General features: G+C 48.3%; 1 protein-coding gene across 1 annotated transcript; it reads right to left on the bottom strand.

Annotated features, from left to right (window-relative positions):
• Positions 1 to 3,146: 3,146 nt before the first annotated feature.
• Positions 3,147 to 17,426, bottom strand: ZNF469 (zinc finger protein 469). Its single transcript, XM_089540662.1, has 4 exons — positions 14,135 to 17,426; positions 13,289 to 14,044; positions 11,379 to 13,240; positions 3,147 to 11,243 (listed from the first exon to the last, which is right to left on the bottom strand). The coding sequence occupies exons 1-4, from the start codon at positions 17,420 to 17,422 to the stop codon at positions 4,544 to 4,546; spliced, it is 12,606 nt and encodes a 4,201-aa protein (XP_089396788.1). The 5' UTR covers positions 17,423 to 17,426; the 3' UTR covers positions 3,147 to 4,543.
• Positions 17,427 to 18,092: the final 666 nt, after the last annotated feature.

Raw genomic sequence — 18,092 nt, 5'->3', positions numbered from 1 at the left:
GGGCAAAACATCAGCGTCAAAAAGACGCAGGTTAAATGGGTCTAGCGCATGGTCCTCCCCTCTCCGAATTGTTTCAGCAAATCGATTCATGTGGGAATCAGGGTCATTTGAACCGGTACAAGCCGATTTGCGATCCAGTTTAAAAGATAGTGGGAATCAAGTGCAACTTAGGGCTGTTTTCATGTGGCAAGGCTTAGTGGTCTATCTAAACCTACCTAGATAGGATAAAGGATGCAAGATCCCAGAAGCATCTCTTTGCTGGCCAAGCTGAGGATTTCCAAAAGAGCCTGTTGCTTTTGCAAGCAATGAATGCCATTATAATCTGGAGGAGAGAGAATTCTGCAATGCTCAGGTATGTGCTGTTTTCCTCCCTTGGTGCATTTGCATCCGCAGTGCCATAGATCAGAAGCGATGCGCCGCCGACGTCCCATTTCCAAACCTTGGCTCACTTGCAAAAAGTAAAATAAAATAAATAGGTGCAGCTGTTTAAAAATTAAAAAACCTGAGCAATCCCCCGCCCGGCCCCACGGCTTGTGTTTTCTCCCCCCCTTCCCTAAATTAAGCTATACTAATTATTTCCAGCCAGCGTTATCTCGACTTCACAACACTCTGTGAGGGTGCGGGCTCTGAGCATCTTAAGCCGCCATAAACAAAAGAGTGGCTGGGAAAATAATTCTATCAATTAATCAAATTAATCCTGCAGTTTTAGTTACAAGCCCCAAGTGGCAGGATTCTCGCCCGCGGTTATGAGCTATCTCTCGTTGACAGTGTTTCAATGTTATGATTGCAACAGTAATTAAAGAATATAATATACCCATTGCTTTGTGGTGGACTCCGTGGCACTGGATCTCCAGGACGGGTGCATAGAGGTCACTGTCAAGACTGACCAGAGACCGTCGGCTCCAACCATGGGTCCCAGCACTGTTATAATGCGATGCACTTATTATTATTTATTGCATTTGTTTAAAAGAAACCCTGCCATGCTCAGAAATGCAGCAGAAATGTGCTTCTATCTGCAAACTTGATAAGCCTCATGAAGAACTGGTGGTCTTTTCTTGTGCCCATCAGCAGAAAAGATTCGTGATGCAACAAGGCCTTCCACGTGACACATATTTTATTCGGCTCCTGTTTGCATCAGCTTTCCTCTATCGGATGCATGAATGAAAGGGATTCATGACAACCAGAGACTTCCCAAGGCTGAAGTAGGCATCCTACTACCAAGAGTTGGAAAACCCATAAGGGAAAGCACCAGCCAAACCTAGCTTCTCCCCATTATGGGAAAGTAATAGCAATAGCAATAGCAAGTGCATTTCTATACCGCTTATCACTGCACTTAAGCACTCCCTAAGCAGTTTGCGTTTATTCAGAGAGACTGCGATGATCCCGCTAGGAATAGAAAGAATGTTGGAAAATATTCCCCAAATGGTCGAAAAAGAGCTTTCTGAAGCGTTGGGAGATCTTGAAAAAGAAGGAGGATCCTGGATTGGTGATAATCTTACTTGGTTCTCGTGTGCCTTCAAGTCGTTTCCAATTTATGAGAATCCTAAAGCAACCCTATCCTGGGGTTTTCTTGGCAAGGTTTGTTGAGAGGAGGCTTGCCATTGCATTTCCCTGAAGCTGAGAGAATGTGACTTGCCCAATGTCACCAGTGGGTTTCATGGCTGAACTGGGAATCAAACCCTGGTCTCCAGAGTCATAGTCCAGCACTCAAACCACTATGCCATGCTGGCTCTTGCAATGTTACTTAGATATACCATTGCAACTAAGTAGGCAGTGTAACAAAAATAGTAGGCAGATTTGGATTAGGCAAAAGGAATAAAGCAGGAGAGCGTCTGATAGATTTTTGTGAAGCCAACAACTTATTCGTTGCAAACACATTTTTCATACAACCAGAGAAAAGGTTTTATACATGGACATCACACAGAAGAGTTATATAAAAGCAATGACAACATGAAGGACACATGAAACGCAGAGCCATATGAAGATGAACCCCAAATTCTAAAAACTGAGATGGAAGCTGTGATAAAGGAAATGGCAAAAAACACAACTCCAGGAATAGATGATACTCCAATCGAACTGTTGCAATCCACATTGACAGAGTCGACTTTAGTGCTAACCAACCCTTGTCAACAGATATGGAAAACAAAACGATGGCCAAGGGATTGGAAGCGATCAATATACATGGCCATCCACAAAAAGGGAGACGCAAGAGACTGCAGGAACTATAGGGCCATAGCTCCCTAATCTCCTATGCAAGCAAAACCATGCTCAAAATTCCACGGAGAGAGAAATCCCAGAGGTCCAAGTGGGGTTCAGGAAAGGAAGAGACACTAGGGACCACATTGCAAACATACAATGGATGATGGAGCGCACCAGGGAGTTCCAAAAGAAAATCAGCATGTGCTTTATAGACGATAGCAAAGCCTTTGACTGCACAGATCATGAAAGGCTATGAAACTCATTTTGTATTCTGCACAGAAATGTCGATTTTTGCACAGAAATGTTGATTTCTGCATAGGAAATGCTGTTGTCTTAAACAGCAAATAGGCTTTGGAAACTGTGCCAAAATGATGGTGCCCTGGAGAAGGATGTGGGGCAACTTGGGGATGTCCAGAAGCCCCCAGAGGGACCCCAGAAGGGCCTGAATTCAGCATCCCAGGGAGTCCCCCCAACTGCCCTATACATCCCCAGACACATCCATCTCCCCAAAGGATAAAAAAGCCACCAAGGCAGACTGTCTGGGAAATGCCACACAGACCCATGAGCGTCTTGCGAAAATATTGGGACTATATTTGAGAGGATAAATTCCAGGCCTCCTTTTACAGTGCCGCCTTGTGTGTTCATTGCATACTTTATTTGACAGCATTAAAGGAGACACTCAAATGGTGCCCGACCAACCGTTTTTTAGTATGTATAAAACCCCCAAACAGAATGGCATCTTCTGCGGCTTTCCCCCCTCTGCTGTCTGACAAATGGCAAAATAAAACTTTTTTAAACATAATGCATTGCACGCAAAGTATAATTAACCTATATATATATATATATATATATATATATATATATATCTTGTACACAAAGAACCATAAAAGTACATATTAGAAGGATAAAGCCATTTAATTCCATTTTTTTAAAAAAATTCTTAACAAACAAAACAAATATTGTTTTGCACAACACACGCAAAAATAAAACCTCAGAGCATGCCCCTTCCCTTTTCAGTGCATTGTCCTCCGCCTCCTTCTCTTTGATTTTGGAGGACTCTAGAAACCGCTGACTTTCCTCCCAAGACTTTCTCCTTTGCACCTGAGATTCTGGCCTCGAGATGTAACCTCCGTCAAATACACCGCCGAGCATCAGCGTTGCAGGAGAAGAGAAATGCTAACACCACCCTGCGCGCTTTATGTTAGGCTTCCTATACGCAGCTATGAACTTTTCTCTCCCATTGGTTTCCCCTGTCTTTCCCCCCTTGACTTCTTGTGCATGTGTGTTGTGAGTGTACACATGTTCCCATCAGTATTCACATTACAAAAATAAAAATAGCACCAGTTAACTGCATAGTGTAAAAGCCCGTACCAAGTCTAGCTACTACGTCGATACAGTAAGAGTTGTGGGGTTTTTGTTGCTTAAAAAATAGACTACTATTTTACAGGCTTTTGCGCCACAGTACTGCATTGGGAACGATGGAGGTGGTGAGTTGGCACAGTTTTCTCGCTGGAAAGAAAATATTAATCCTTAAAACAATAATTAAAAGAAAGCTATGTTACAAATCTTCAAGGTGCAGTTTAGCTAGGTTAGAGGAAAGGGGCACATAGATATCTCTTCTCTTTAAAAAATAAACATCACAATTCCTTTCGGCAAACATCGACAGTGGTCTAATAAAGGCAATAGCTTCCCAAGCGTCTCACAGCCGTGCAAGTTCATCCGTAACGCCACGTTCCTGGAAATGGCTGTCTGTCAAAAACCGTGGCCTGTTCCTTTCTTTAATTTAATATATATATATATATTTATTATTTAAACCAAAATTGTACCATGTCTTAGGCTGGCTCCCAATTAAATGAAATCGTTCGGGATTATTTGTGCAAAATCTCCAGGAAAGGGTGGGGGGAAGCTTTCTACAGTGTACTGCACCTTATGAATAAGACGTCTCTGGAATGAAGTTCATCTCTTCAAGTACTTTGTACAAAGATAACAGAGACACAGTTTGAAAAGGGACTGGGATTTGCAAGTATCCTTCTAACCTCAGCACTTCTCCAATAAAGCATTTCCTCTTGACGCTTCGCTCTGCCCAAAGCGATTACAGTTTTAGTTCATGGAAATCATCAGCAACATCAAAGTTCTAGCATTTGCATGATAAATCAGGTGAATTAAAGTAGATTAGTAAGACACAAAGCAAAACTATTTCAGAGGCTGCAGTGCAAGTTCATTTAAGCTAGACAGAGAAATCACGCTACACAAACGAATTTAATGCTTTGATAATTTCTCCCACCCCCCTTCCTTGCAAACCCCATGAAAGCAGCGGAGGATCACCATAAGTCACTTTCATAAATTACTCAGAAGTATCTCTTCTTAAAGGAATTTTAAAGCTAGTTAATTTCTGCCCAAACAGTTGGCTTAGGAGATTGTTCTGGGATTCAGCCGTCCTGTAATTGTGAGAGTCGGGCAGCTTAGCACCTTGGACAGCTCTGTGCCGCTGGAAAGAGTTGGGCAGGGAGCCGGAGGCCTCTTTGGCGAAGAGCTGGGGGAAGGCTTTGCTGCCCAGGATGTCCTTCTTGCGCTTCAAGTCCCCGTTGGCATGGCGGATCTCTGCCTTCTTCTGAAAGCATTGGTCCAGCACCATCTTTTTGAGTTGCCCGCCAGCCACGGACACCTTGAGCTTGGGGGACAGTTTGTTGCAGTGGGTTTCCCCCCGTTGTGACGACAAGGCCAGACTCTCGCTGTTCAGCCAGTCGGCCCTTTTGAGCCTCCCTCCACTGCCGCTGCCACCGCTGTCTCTCCTTGCCGGGTCCTGGGTCCGCGCTTTCTTCTTCTTACCCCCGTCTCCTTCAATGTTCTCACGGGAGGCCGAGCTTCCCTTGTGCGTGGCCTTGTGCTCTTTCCGTTTCTTGGGGTGAAGCTTGGCCAGCCCAGTAGTGGACAGTCTTTCTTGGCATTTGCTCAGATCCGAGTGGCTGGGGTTGGCCTGTGAGCCTGCCCCCTCACTTCGGAGATGGCTGCCAACAGGCTTGTTTCCTATCTCTTTAGGGCACTTTTCTTTCAAGGAAGCAGTGGCCATATCCGCCAGGGCCTTGTCTTTGGAGGAAGGGAGTTTTTGAATCTCCTCTGCCGCACCTGGGGCACAATGGATGCCAGCTGGATTCTCAGGAAGGGCCTGGCCACCGGTGACTTTCTTAGAAGGAATCTCTTTGGCCAGCAGGTTTTGGGTAGGTGACGATGGCTTGTCCTTCAGAGGTAACACGTGGAAGGTAGCTTCAGGTAAATGCAGCTTGGCAACACTTTCCTGAGGCTGCGTTTCAGTGGGATTAAAGCTGATACCACACTTTGTTTTAGGGTCTCTCTTGAACTCTGTAGACTTGGGACTTGCAGGAGAAAATCCCACTGACTTTTTGCTCACAGCGGAGTCTCCTGCATGCAAACTCTCCCAAGTCCCCATGGCACTTTCTGCTTTACCAGCAAAGGTGGCTTTTTCTGTTGGGTCCAGTTCCTTGCTGCACTTCTCAGGGAGATGGGGCGGGGACAGCTTTTGCACTGCTGTTGTTTTCTTCAGTGCTAAGTAGGTGAGATCAAGGCTAACTGCCTCAGAAGAGTCAAAGGAAGGAGACAGACTCTCTGTGATGGCCTCTCTTTTTGACTGCTGTCCTGCAGAAAGTGAGGAGACATGCCCAAGTTCTTCTGGGATGCTTGTTTCATCCTGGGGTATAAGAGAAGTGGTTGGAGGCAGGCTGTCAAATGGAGACTTTTCCATTTCATCCAACCGGTTGGAAAATTCACCCACGAGGCCTTCTGTTTTCACAGAGGTCTCAGGTGGAGGTGTCTTTGAGGAGAGATGCCAACTAAGAGGTCCAAGAGGTAGCAGGGGCTCACCCTCTAGTTGAGGGGCTTGTGTACAAGGCAAGTGCCCTGGTGAGCTGGGCTGAAGCAAGCTGTTGTGTTGGCCAACCTTCTTCTTCTTGGCCATGGGTGTGTCTTCCTTGGGGGGCACCTCTTCTTTCACTTTCTTCTCCTCTTCCTTAGCTGAGACCCCTGGCCGCATCACTCCTCTGAACCGGAAAGTCTTGCTGCTTCCCACCAGGTGTTTCTCCATGTGCCGGTCATACTGCTCCTTTTTGGAGAAGGTGTAGTTGCAGGTGCTGCAGATGAAGGATTTCTTGATGACATGCATGACATCCGCGCAGAGCTCGCAGGCATAGAGCGTGGTGTGCTTGATGTCCGCCTCCTCCACCGTCCCGTGCTCCTGGCTGAGGTGGCTCCGGAGCTCTTTGGTCTCCTGGTAGAACATTGGGCACCTGTGGCACAGGTAGATCTTCTGTAAGCTGTGGACTACCAGATGGCGTTGAAGCTTGAAGGGCTTGGGGAACTGCTTCCCGCAGTGGTGGCAGTCCCGAGAGGGGTCTTTACATTCAGGGTGCATGGACACCAACTTTGGAGCCCCTTCAACTTTGGGGGTAGGGTCGGGCGATGGGACGGCAGGTGCTTTGGGGGAGGATTCGGGTGGCTTGATTTTGCATGGGATCTCCAGCGAGTCCCTGTTGGCCACCATTTCTTGCCCTGGGGTTTCCTTGGGGCCTTTGCTCTCTTTACAAGCAGGGGCCCTGCCTTGGCCTTCAGTGTGCTTGGAGACCTTACTGGGCTTCCGGCACATGATGGAGTGCAGGAACTGGGTGACAGCAGCATCTTCTTCACCAAAGCAGCCAGGCAATCCTAAAACTGACTTCTGAGCTTGGCCTTTCCGAGCAAACTGGGTGGCATGCTCTCGCAGATGTTCATTGTACATCCAGACGTCAGAGATTTCCTTCAGGCACATCCCACAAGCCCACAGACCAGCTTTGTTCTTGGCGTGCTTCTCTTTCAAGTGGTCCCTCAATTGCTCTCTGGAGCTGAATTTCCTCTGGACACACATGTAGCATGTTGGTGGAGGGGATGGGTTGTGCGTGAGTTTGTGAAAGTCCAGCTCTCCTAAGGTCAGGAACCACTGGAAGCAGACTTTGCACTTGTACTGCTTGTCTTTAGTCTTGAAGTTCAAGTCACTCCGGCTTTTCCCTTGCTTGCCTTCTTCTAGCCTATTTTTGGTGGGTCTGCCTTGGAGGACGGATGCCGACTTGAACCCTAAGGTGCATTCATTATCGGTGCAACCAAGATGATCTTCCCCGACACGGTAAAAGCACACATCCCTCATCTCAAACTTAGTGTTCAACATCTCCATATCAATTGTATGAAATGCAGGTGAGCATGGATTTTCATTTGCTCTGGTATCATAGGATTCCTCCTCAAGATCAGGAGGTTCTGGACTTGCTCCAACTGTCAAGTGCCCATTGAGGAGCTCTGTGGATGGGTCCAGCAATGCTTCATCAGCAGGAAGGTTGTCTCCCTTCTTCTCCAGACTACCCCAGCTACCCAAGCTTGGAGGAGGACCTGTTGGACTCTTCTGACACAGAGTGCTTAGTGTTCCACCATTCTTCGAATCTGTGAAGTCTTCCTTTAGTCTGACATCTGGCTGCAGAGACATTCTTTGGGTGGTGGGTCTGGAAGGGACATCACCTGGCACTGCTTTGCTGCCGTAACACATGTTGAGCATCAAAGCATCATCAATGGAGATGGTGTCGTACTCACATGGATCCTCCCTGGTGACAGAGAAAGAGCTGGTTTCGCCAAGGTCTGAAGCCATCCGGATAGAAGTCATGTCTGGGATACCTTCTGGCCTGATGCTCACCTCTGCAATAGGTCTGGGTTTCTTTGTCCTCTTTCCATACACCCGTGTGCACTTCCGACGGGCAAACCGGTCATTTCTGGGGAAAAGCTGAGAAAACGTGGAGTCGTCGTCAAACAGGTCTGGCCCAACTCCACTGCTGTCCTGAGACTCATTCTTTGGTGGAAACTCTTCCGTTCTCCCAGATTGGGAATCTACAAAACAAGGGTCACTAACATCTAGTGCTTCTTCTGAGATGACTTTGGTGGCATCCTTCTCAGTCATACCAACATGACAGGACTGTTGAGGTAACTTTGGTGGGCATCCCAATGAGCTATTTTTATTTCTGCACTTCATCTCTTCCAAGGTATTCTCTGTTGTCTCAGGTTCTTTGACACATAGGCCATCATCTTGATTTTCTCCAAGGTTGCTTGCTGCTTTCTCTGTATCTTTGATGGACGCAGATGGACAACTCTCCTCTGTGTCCTGCTCTGCATCTTCTGCCTGTTCTTTAGTGCTCACTACATCATGAAGAGGCTTCTGCCCATCTGTTTCTTTGGCTGAAGATATTCTTTCATCAGTGGCTGCAGATTCCTTGGCTCTTGGAGGAGAAGGTGACGTGGACTGCTGGCTGACCTGCTCTTCTGTGGAAGTCGAACTGACCTCTAGATATTTGGTGGTAGTGGTCAGACTAAGGTCCACAGGCCTGGGAACCACATCAGAGCAAAGTGTCAGAGTTTCTGTGTGTAGCTGGGAGTATCTAGTCAATTTGTTTTGGCTTGGAGCTACTTTTGCTTTCCCTTTCCTTGCTTTCCCCTTTAGTTTCTTCCCAGAAAAACCGTCCAACTCATTCATGCTGGCTTCTCTTTCTTTTTCTCCTGTATTTGCTTCTTTTCTGTCCTCGGATGCCAGTTTGCCTTCTCTCTCTTCCTGTGAGGGTGTTTTTGGAACATCTTTGGCATGGTTATCTGTGTTTTGGAGCTCAAAGGCTGAGTCCAGTGAAGGAATATCTAGGTCACCGAACACCTTGCTGACAACATCTTGGGTCTCTCTACTGGGTTCCCGCCTTTGACTTCTGTTGGACTTTGGCAAAAGTTGGCCGGCAGCTGCTTTTGAAATGTGTGAAGCAGGTGCTTTCTCTCTGATGAGTGACTTTCTGTTTTTCTTACAGAATTGCCTGCTTGTTTTTAATTCTTTTTCCAAAGGAACAAGACCTGGCAACAATGCATTGTCTTTTTTGTTCAGGTGCTTCATAGCTTTGTGTCTCATCAAGCCAGTTTGGGACCTAAAAGATACTGAACAAATGTCGCAGATAGCCTGTGATCCTTTTCTCTTCTTTGTTTTCAATGCCCCGGTCTTGGAGGTCTCTCTTAGATCTCTTCCCTTACTCTTTTCTTGCTCCACAAAGTGAGAAGACCCTTCTGCGTTCTCAGCCTGTTTGCAACCTTCATCTTCCAAATCATTGCCTCTGTGGTCTATGTCTTGTAAAGCATTCTGGGAACCATTATCTGCTGTCTCTGGAATTTGGCCAGCTATAAGATGAACAATGATGGCTGTTTCAGTAACTCTGGCAACTGACATCTCTTCAATATCAACATCTTTGACTCCTAGCTGAGTTTGATCTGCTTTCCCTTCCTGGGAATAGGCTTTATCCTCCTCCCCGCATTGGGGTTTCAATATGAATTCTACATTTGTTTTAGTCCTTGAGTCTGTAGGTAGAGCAGAACCAACCTTGGATGGAGATTGGCCCAGTAAGATGTCTTGTGGAGATGCTGACTGACAATCGGTGATGGTGTCCCTCATAGCGCGTGTGTTGCTGGCTTCTTGGTCAGGAAGCTTTGGTACCTCTTCTGAACTAGGAAGATCTGCATTTTTAAAAGTCAGCAGGCAGGGTGGTTTGGAGTTGTTCGCTTGTAGTTCCTGGGGCCTTTTGGTTTCTGTAAGATCAGTGGAGCTCAGAGAGGATGCTGAATGCATGGAGGTACTCTTCTGAGGTTCTGTATCTTTTGCATGGCACCACTGCAAATCCTGAGGTGAAGTGGTCCCATAATGCTTGACAGTGAAAGGCAGCACTTCTTTCTGTTCCTTGTGCTCCAAAGGACTCTGTGTGGTTTTCTCAGCACTAGAGGAGGACCTGTGTGCAGGGAGTTGAATGCGCTGACCCCTTGCAGCCGTTGGACTGTGAGTTTTTTCTTCAGACGGTGGCACTTCAAAGTCAAGGCATGTCATGTTTTGTGTGTTATTTCTCTGCAAGTCCTTCTGACCAACAAGACCAGCGCCTGGGGAGAAACTGTCCAGGCATGCACTTTCACAGGGACTGGCTTGCTTCTCCCCCAAGTCATGGCCTTCCGCTAAAACTGGGCCACTTCCTGAATAGAATTCAGTTCCACGTGGGAGACAACGGTCCTCCAATGGATTTTCAAGAGGACTAGCAGGAACCAGGTTGTGTTGCAGCCGATCTGCTGGTTGCTCTCCAATCCTTTCCTCCTGGAGGACTTCCCCAGTGCTTGGCCCTTGATCCTCACTGCAGGCTTCATCCCAAGAAGGCTGGCGTCCTGCGAGCATGGCAGTCAAAGCACAGCCGGATGTCTCCTTCTCAAATGATCCAGGGCTTAAAGGGGATATTTGATGGTTCCTAAATGCCAAGGTCGCCTTGTCCCGATCTTCCTCCACCTTGTCGGAAACTCGACCCCCTTGTGCTCTTTCTTTCCTTAGCAATGAGGTTACCACTTGGTTGCTGCCTGGCGAGAGGTTATTGTGCTCCAAGGAAATGCCATCTGCCCACATATTAATGTCATCCTCCTCTGAATGTTCGTTTTTCAAGTGCTGCTGCTCTCCCTCTGCAACGTTGCAGTGTCGTTCATGGCTCTGTAGTGCAGCTGGATGTTTGCCCAAATGCTCCACCTGCTTGCCTGACTCCAAAACTAGTTTAGGTGGATCAGACACCTTGGGGATACTCTCTGGTCTTTCCACCAGCGGCCCCGTCCTTTTCTCCAGCGTGGGGCTATGGGGCACCTCCTCAGTTTGCATGCTGCCTTGCAATTCCTCTTTCTCTCTAGGTTGAATATTGGTGCTTGAGGGCAGGTGGGTGGTAGTTGGCAGGACTGGGAAGCAGGGTGTGAGCAAGTCTTCCTCATTGTTTTTGACCGTTCTGGCCACAAACAGCTGCAGCTGCTGCAGTGGATTATCTGCTTTTTCTTGTGCGGATGGCTCATATTCTGCTTCCCTGTTTATATCTTTGGGACAGGCCAACACTTCAAAATGTGAGGGTTCCCCATCATTTGCCTTGCTGTGTACAGCCAGAGACTGGCAAACAGTTTGGTTTTCGATGTGAAGGCGAAGGCTTTCATGGCTGGCATCCATAGCTTTTTGTGGGTTTTTCGGGCTATGTGGCCATGTTCTAGAAGAGTTTATTCCTGACGTTTCACCAGCATCTGTGGTTGGCATCTTCACAGTTTGGTTTTCATTCTGCTTTGGCTTTTTTGGAAGTGCAGAATCTTTGGGAATACTTTGGAAGGGTGTTGGCCTTTCCTGCATTTCAGGTGAGCTGGTTTGGGGAAAGGAAAGTCGCCTCTCCTCTGGCTCATTGATGCTTTGGACTATGGAAGGGAAGTCGCCTTCTGGTTCCTGAGCACCGATATCTTCTAACTGAGATTCTAATTTCAAACACGAAACCTGGCTACGATATGGCTCCAACTCAGCAGTGCCATTGAATGTTTTCTCCTTTGGCAGCAGGTCTAGGAAAGCATCCTCTCTTGGTGGCAAAGTCCCCGGTAAACTTAACTGAGGCTCTTCCAGAGGTTTAGGGAAGAGCATGTCAGGGTTTTGTATCAAAGGATTTGTGTAGCTTGGAACAGCCATGCTGATGTCCGGGAGGCATGGATCTGGCATGATTTGGCTAGAGACATCTCTCATACTCCTAAAGCCTTCTTCCCCACAGATTTCATCCACCTTCAGTTTTTCATGCATTTGGTCTTGGTCTCCTTTGGAGTTGAGAGGCCCTACCAAAATGAGCTCAGAAGTGGGTGGCGCATGCACAGCAGAGTCCAAGGGGTTGCAGGGCACTGAGCATGGCCAAGGATCCCTGTGACCCCCGTATTTGCCATCTAAGGAGGGAAGCAATGTTTTCTCACTCCTCAAATTTTCACAGCTGCAGGTTTTTGCAGAAAGAAGGCTTGCATTCTCGAATTCTTCCTCCATCAGGAACAATCCCTTTTCATCACTTCCCTGGTCCAGAGTTAGGGGCAAAAACTGTTGACGGGGTTCATGGGTTTCTGCGCTGTGCTGGGGTTTGGGGGTTTGGGAGAGTTCCCCCGATGCCTCCTCCAGAATAAGTTTGCTTGTTTGCAGTTGACTTTCGAGCTCATTGACCAACCTTTTGATCTCGAGCTCATCATCCGATATACCGCTCATGAAAGGCACACTGTAGTCAGCCATCCTTTCAGGCAAAGGCGTTTGGTTGAGTTTACCAGGATACCTCTTTGGTAGTGGCTTTTCCACAGAGAGGCCATGGAACTGGGGCATTTCTTCTGGCAAAACTGGGGATACTTCCTCCATCAGATTCCATTCTTTCTCTTGCAGGAACGAGGAATACTGCTGATCAAAGGGGGTCATTTTGCCAAGATGGTGGCTGGCACACTCAAAGGGAACATAGCTGTCCTTGTTTGAAGTCACGCTGTCATATAAGGTGGAATCAAACTCAGCAACAGGGAGTTCTACGAATACGGAAGAAGAATCAAACCCAAGAGGGGAAGACATCTTTCCTTGGTCATGATCAGATTCATAAGGCAGGATCTCATGGTGTTTCTGTTTGAAGGAGCTGACATCAACCTCTTCCTGGCAGAAGTAGATGCCGCCATTCTGGGATGGTTCAGTGGCAGGAGGCCTTGAGAAGAGGCCTGAAGACTCATAGCTATCAGATAATTCTTTGCAGTCATAAAAGGTTTCAGCAGCGTCAACAAGTATCTTAGGCCCTTCTTTCCCAGGTGTGCCCACACCACGGGAATTGTCATTGAAACAACCGATCGGAGCAACAAACTCCTTCTGTTTCTTTAAGCACTTCACATCTACTTGTTCATAGCTGGCACTCTCATCATTGGGAATGCTGTGCATACCAATGGAGGACGGGCCAAGGAATTCTTCTGTGTGGTATTTCAGTGTCTCTCTTTTATAGTCAGCAAACTGATGACAATGTAGATTCCCTCCTGGTGCAACCTGTTCTTTCAGCAGAGCCCTCAGCTCATCATTGTCATGGCCGGTGCTCTTGATGTGCTCTTCTGAATCTTCAGGGCCAAAAAGGACAGTAGAGCTCTGGTCAAGGCCAGCTTTGCTGGAATGCAGCTTCCCTTGGTTTTGGAGCAAACCTTCCTCTTTATTCATGTGAGTGACTGGAGGGATAGTTGGAATGTCCCTTTGGTAAGCCTTGAAGTCTTCCAGCTGAGGCTTGGCTGACTCAATGCTCCCTGAGTCTCGGGACAAGTCAGAGGGCAGCCGGTGGTGTCTTCCTACCGTCTCTTTCTCAGGATCGGACCTCGGGAGGGGTCCAACCGGCTTCGACTTCTGGAGGAGCCTCTTCTTCTGTTCCATTTCCTTCTCGGTGTCTGAATCGGCCTTCTCTGTGCTTTGGGGGCTGTTGCTGGTTTCACTGGACAAGCTTGTGGTTTGGCAGCTGCTTGTGGAAGACCGACTGCTCCTTCTCCTGACTCTGCCTAGGCAGTCGTCTCTCCTTCCCGGTTCCTTGCTTGTAGTCCTTTTGGCCTCCTCCCTTCTCTCTCTCTTGAGTCCGTATCTCCACCCTGCTTCCTTCTCCTTCTCCCTTCCACCTCTTCCTTGGCGCCTTCTGCTGAAGCTGCTTCTCAGTTTTCCATTGAATCTTGAACCCGGCTTCTTCCTGCAATGCCGCTTGGCATACTCCACCCTTTCATCATCCGATTCTGAGATGTATTCGTACTCACCAAACCGACTGTCCTTAGTTTCCTGAAGCAGACGGTCAGTGAGCGAGGGGAGAGGTGCCACTTTGCTACTTTTTGGTTGCAGTTTGTGAAGCTTGTTCTTCTGCTCAACAATCTTGTGTATGAGCTCTTTGCTCCAAGTGCTGCTCCGCAACTTATGCTTCTTTGTTTCTTTCATAGAGAGGGTGGCATTCTCAGCTGCAATGGAGGCACCAGCAGCCCTAAGGTCACTCATGGGGGAAGAGGCATGGTTAACGTTCTTGGATTGCTTTATATCTGGCGCAGAATTGGCTGCCTGTTTCATGGGCAAAAGGGGGTTGCTACAGTTATTCCTTCCTATTTTCAGCTGAGTATTTCCATCAAATTGTTCCCTGTCGTACTTTTCTGGATCTATCAACTTACTGCAAGCCAACTCAGGACTTTCCTCTCCATGGTCTGGAAGCCAGCCCACCCCTCTTTCTTTCTGCTTCTCTGATATTCTGGCTTTTGCTGTGTCTCCGCCAAGGTGATCCTCATAGCAGCTTAAAGTTTTCATGTTCTCATCCGTTTGCTTTGTTTTTTCCCCCAAAGACAAACACTCTTTGGCTTTGCAAGGTGTCACACCATTGGCGACTTTCAGAGAGCCCAGTTCTTCATCAGCAAAGACGTCTATGAAGCTGCTGTCAATCTCAGGGTTATCTGACTGGTACCCCAGCCCATTCAGTGCTTCTGTGATCAAACTGTCCAGCTCGGCCTCATAGATATCCATGTCAGAAGCACTAAGTGGCAAAGTATTGGTGGCTACCCCGCTGAGCTGGCTGGCTTTGAGAAGATCGTCCTTAGAATCCCCTTTGCCCTCTTCATCTACCAGGAAATCATCTGTCTTGTTCAAAGCGAACAGTTGTGCATGAGGATCGGAGGGAAGAAGCAGGCCAAGACTGGCTTGTGGGTGCTTGATGGATTCTGGATGTGTGTGGTGTTGCTTTTTGGTTTCTGTCCCCCGGGAAGAGTCTTTGGCTTGACCCTGGTGGAGGAGCGCATGAGAACTACAGAACTGGCGGTGCTCCAAGAAGGAGGAGAGGTTGCTGAAGTTGTGGTCACACTGTTTGCAGGTCAGGAAGACATCCAGCTGGTCAAGGCTTGCGCTGCTCAGAGAGCTGGCCAGGAGGTGATGCGAGGAATAAGGCGGCGGAGGCAGTTCAGCCTCAAAACCATCCAGGCAACCTTTGGAAGCCTGCAAGCTCGGCTTGGGGAAATGGCCACCTGGAGGGACGCTTTTGTAAAGGAGTTCGTCTTTAGAGGCCTCTGCAGAGAAGTGAAGGACTTTGAGGGAGTCTGCTGCTGGATAGTGGACTGCGCCAGAGCTCAGAGGCTCTGAAGCATGGAAGGGTTTGTTGCCGTCTTTAGCACCACACTGGTGGTGGTGGTGAAAGAAGAGAGATGGGTTCAACGTGATGCCCTCTTCAAAACTATGACTGCTTGGACTGCTGGAAGTGGGTGAGAGAGAGGAACAGGTGCTGGTGGTGGTGGTGGCATTGGGGGCAGGCGATGGGAGAGGGGACTCATTTGGGGATGCAGCCAAGGTTGAAGGTGGTAACAGCAAAGCTGGGATGGAAGGGAGACGAGAGGAGGCTGGCGATGGTACTCCTTGGCTCACGCCAAAGAAAAGGGACTTGGTGATAGCAGGAGGCTCATTGTCATTTGCCCCTTCGAAGCAGAAAGTGTTGGCTGAGCTACAATGCTGCGGAAGAAGGTCATGCCTTGGTATGACAGCCCCCTCCCCATTCTGCAGGGCTTTGGTGGCATAGTCGGTGGGGCTTTTCTGCACCTTCCCACTCCCATCCCACTCCGATGTTGTCCCAAGTGGGAAAGGCAACTTCTGGCTGGCCAACTTCCTCGAGAGTTCGATTCTGTTCTGGCCGGGAATTGTGGAGGTGAGGTGGAGATGCTGCCGTGTCTTCTTGAGTTGCTGTCTCTGCTCAGGTCCCAAATGGCAACTGAATGAGACCTGGCCACCACTGGAACTCAGGTACATGGTTGAGCTTTGCTCCATGGGGGGATAAGTCTTTTTGACATCCTCCCATGGCTGCAGGAGCCGGGGGTGGGCCTGAAGATTAGTCGGAAGGGTCTTCTCGAAAGGCATGGAGCCAGATCCGATGCCACCAGCTGAGGAATCGCCGTACGCCTTGTTTTGAAAGTGCACTTGGGGTAGAGAGAGCTGTGGCATGTTCCTTCTCAGAGAGCTACTTGGATCCAGTATCTGTTGACTAGCTACGTTGTCTTTTGATGAGGACTGCCTCTTACCGATTGGCTTTGGCATGCTAGAGATATGTAAACTGGGTGGGAAAACAGCTGGGTTTTCTTGAAAAGTGCTTGGGCTTTGGTCAATAGCACCAGAAGGAGAGATAGCACCATTGTGGTCAGTGGAATGTTCATTCCTTCCCTTGTAGCAAGGCAAATGCCCTTGAGTCTGTGGCGATGGGAGAAACTGAGGAGGTGCCAACCCATAGGCCCTGGTCTCCAGAGCTGCACCATCACAGGAGCCATTGCCTAGAACCTCCTCTTTCCAGTCCCTGGAAGAAGAATGGAAGGGGAAAGCACCATGAGAAGCTGGACTGGTGGCCAGCGAAACATCTACGTAATCTTGACCATGAGGATTGCCCTGGAAAGAATCCGTTGCTGAGCTGTGCAAAGGCTGGAAGGGGTATTGAAAGGACAAGGGTCCCAGGCAGTGTGTGCTCAGTTTACTGCTCTCTGGCAAGGGGCGTGTTTTGGGGGATGAGAGTCCACTATTAGCACCTGGGAAGCTTTTCTCCGTTGAAGGCCATGTGTTGCTCCCATTACCCTGGAACTCCGAGTAATGCACCTGCCTGTTGGTGCCATGGCTTTCGTGAGGGATGCCAATGGCCGTTTGAATCTTCGCACCATGGTTCGGGCGTGCAGCAGTTGTGGTCGGTGAGGTATAGTTGCTGGAGTTATGGCTTGAAGGGGCCTCTGAGAAACCCCGGGCAAAGTTGAGATCTTCCTGTTGGAGTTCGACCTCTCGTTCAGGGATGCTGGGGACGTGGAACCGGTAGCTTCCCGAAACGTGTCCTCCTCGGCCCACGTCGACTTTCTTGGGTGGGGTGACCTTCTGCTGAGGGTAAGCGATGCCAATGGTCGGGTTGGGCCTGGCGCTGCTGATGGTGAGCCGGTAAAGCTGCTGGTGGCCCCGCTCCCCTTTCCCTGCTCGCCGGTTCTTCTCCTTTGTGCGGCTCTTTCCAGTCGGAGACTGGGGGCTTCCTTTGACAGCACCCCAGGCGCCATGGCTGGGGAACCTGGGCCTGTTGTGGAGAGATTTGAAGTCTATTTTGCCGGCTTGCTGGGGGCGGATCACAGCTTCCCTTTGACTGTGAGGTTCCTTTTCCTTGACAGTAGCAAAACTGGGCCCATTCTCAGCACTGCTTTGTAGGCTGGAATCCGACCCATTTGGTAATTTGCTGTCGAAGTCACTCACGTCTTTCTTTCTGAAATGCTCAAAGCTGATGTCTTTGTTTTGGATGCTGAACTCAGTATCACCGGTGGCAAAGACATGCTGGGTCTCTCCCATCATTGTACGAAGGGCCAGGCCTAAAAAGAACCCGATCCCCTCGGCTCATCAGCACAAGAGAGGTCCGTCGCAGGCATCGCCTCTTCACCTCGGGCAGCAGGAAGGCACTCCAGCCTTTTGGGCAGTTCCTCGTTCCATCTTGGCTATACGGTAGGTCTTGCAGGTGAAGTATGGCAAGGGTCCATCTCATAATTCCACATAAGACCTACAAAAGAGAACAAGCATGAGTCTTTGGAAGGTCTGTGGTCTTGGTATGCTTATCACGTTCTTAATATTTCCATATGCAAAGTGATCTTATAGTACCTTTGAGATTAACTGTGTGAAAGAAGTTATAGCATAAGCTTTTGTAGACTTGGTCTACTTGTTGAGATGCATAGAGGAAGTAGACCAAGTCTATGAAAGCTCATGCTATTATGTATTTCTGTACAGTTAGTCTCAAAGGTGCTCCAAGATCCCTTTGGAAATATGCAAAAGCTTTCATAGACTTGGTTTACTTCTTCAGATGCATTGAATCATGAAGAAGACCAAGTCTATGAAAGCTCATGCTACAACTTCTTTCACCCCGTTCCAAGATCCATTTGCATATTGATATTTGGAAGTCTCTTGATATTTCTATATTTGTTATATTTATTGACACTAGGATCCAGGAAATTAAGCTAAGCCATAGACAGAG

This window comes from Sceloporus occidentalis, unplaced genomic scaffold, assembly GCF_023333645.1.
Source record: "Sceloporus occidentalis isolate IW3139 unplaced genomic scaffold, rSceOcc1.0.p SCAF_10, whole genome shotgun sequence".
Lineage (NCBI taxonomy): Eukaryota > Metazoa > Chordata > Lepidosauria > Squamata > Phrynosomatidae > Sceloporus > Sceloporus occidentalis.
The sequence above is the reverse complement of the archived record's forward strand: the minus strand, read 5'-3'. Positions and strand labels throughout refer to the sequence as shown.

Excerpts from the sequence above, each read along its gene's own strand:
- ZNF469 (XM_089540662.1), bottom strand. The coding sequence starts at position 17,422 with ATGATGGGAGAGACCCAGCATGTCTTTGCCACCGGTGATACTGAGTTC. Across the intron at positions 14,045-14,134 it reads TGAAACAGGCAGCCAATTCT|AATGCCACCCTCTCTATGAA; the intron begins GCGCCAGATATA and ends ATTGCAGCTGAG. Across the intron at positions 13,241-13,288 it reads ACATTCCAACTATCCCTCCA|CTGCATTCCAGCAAAGCTGG; the intron begins GTCACTCACATG and ends AACCAAGGGAAG.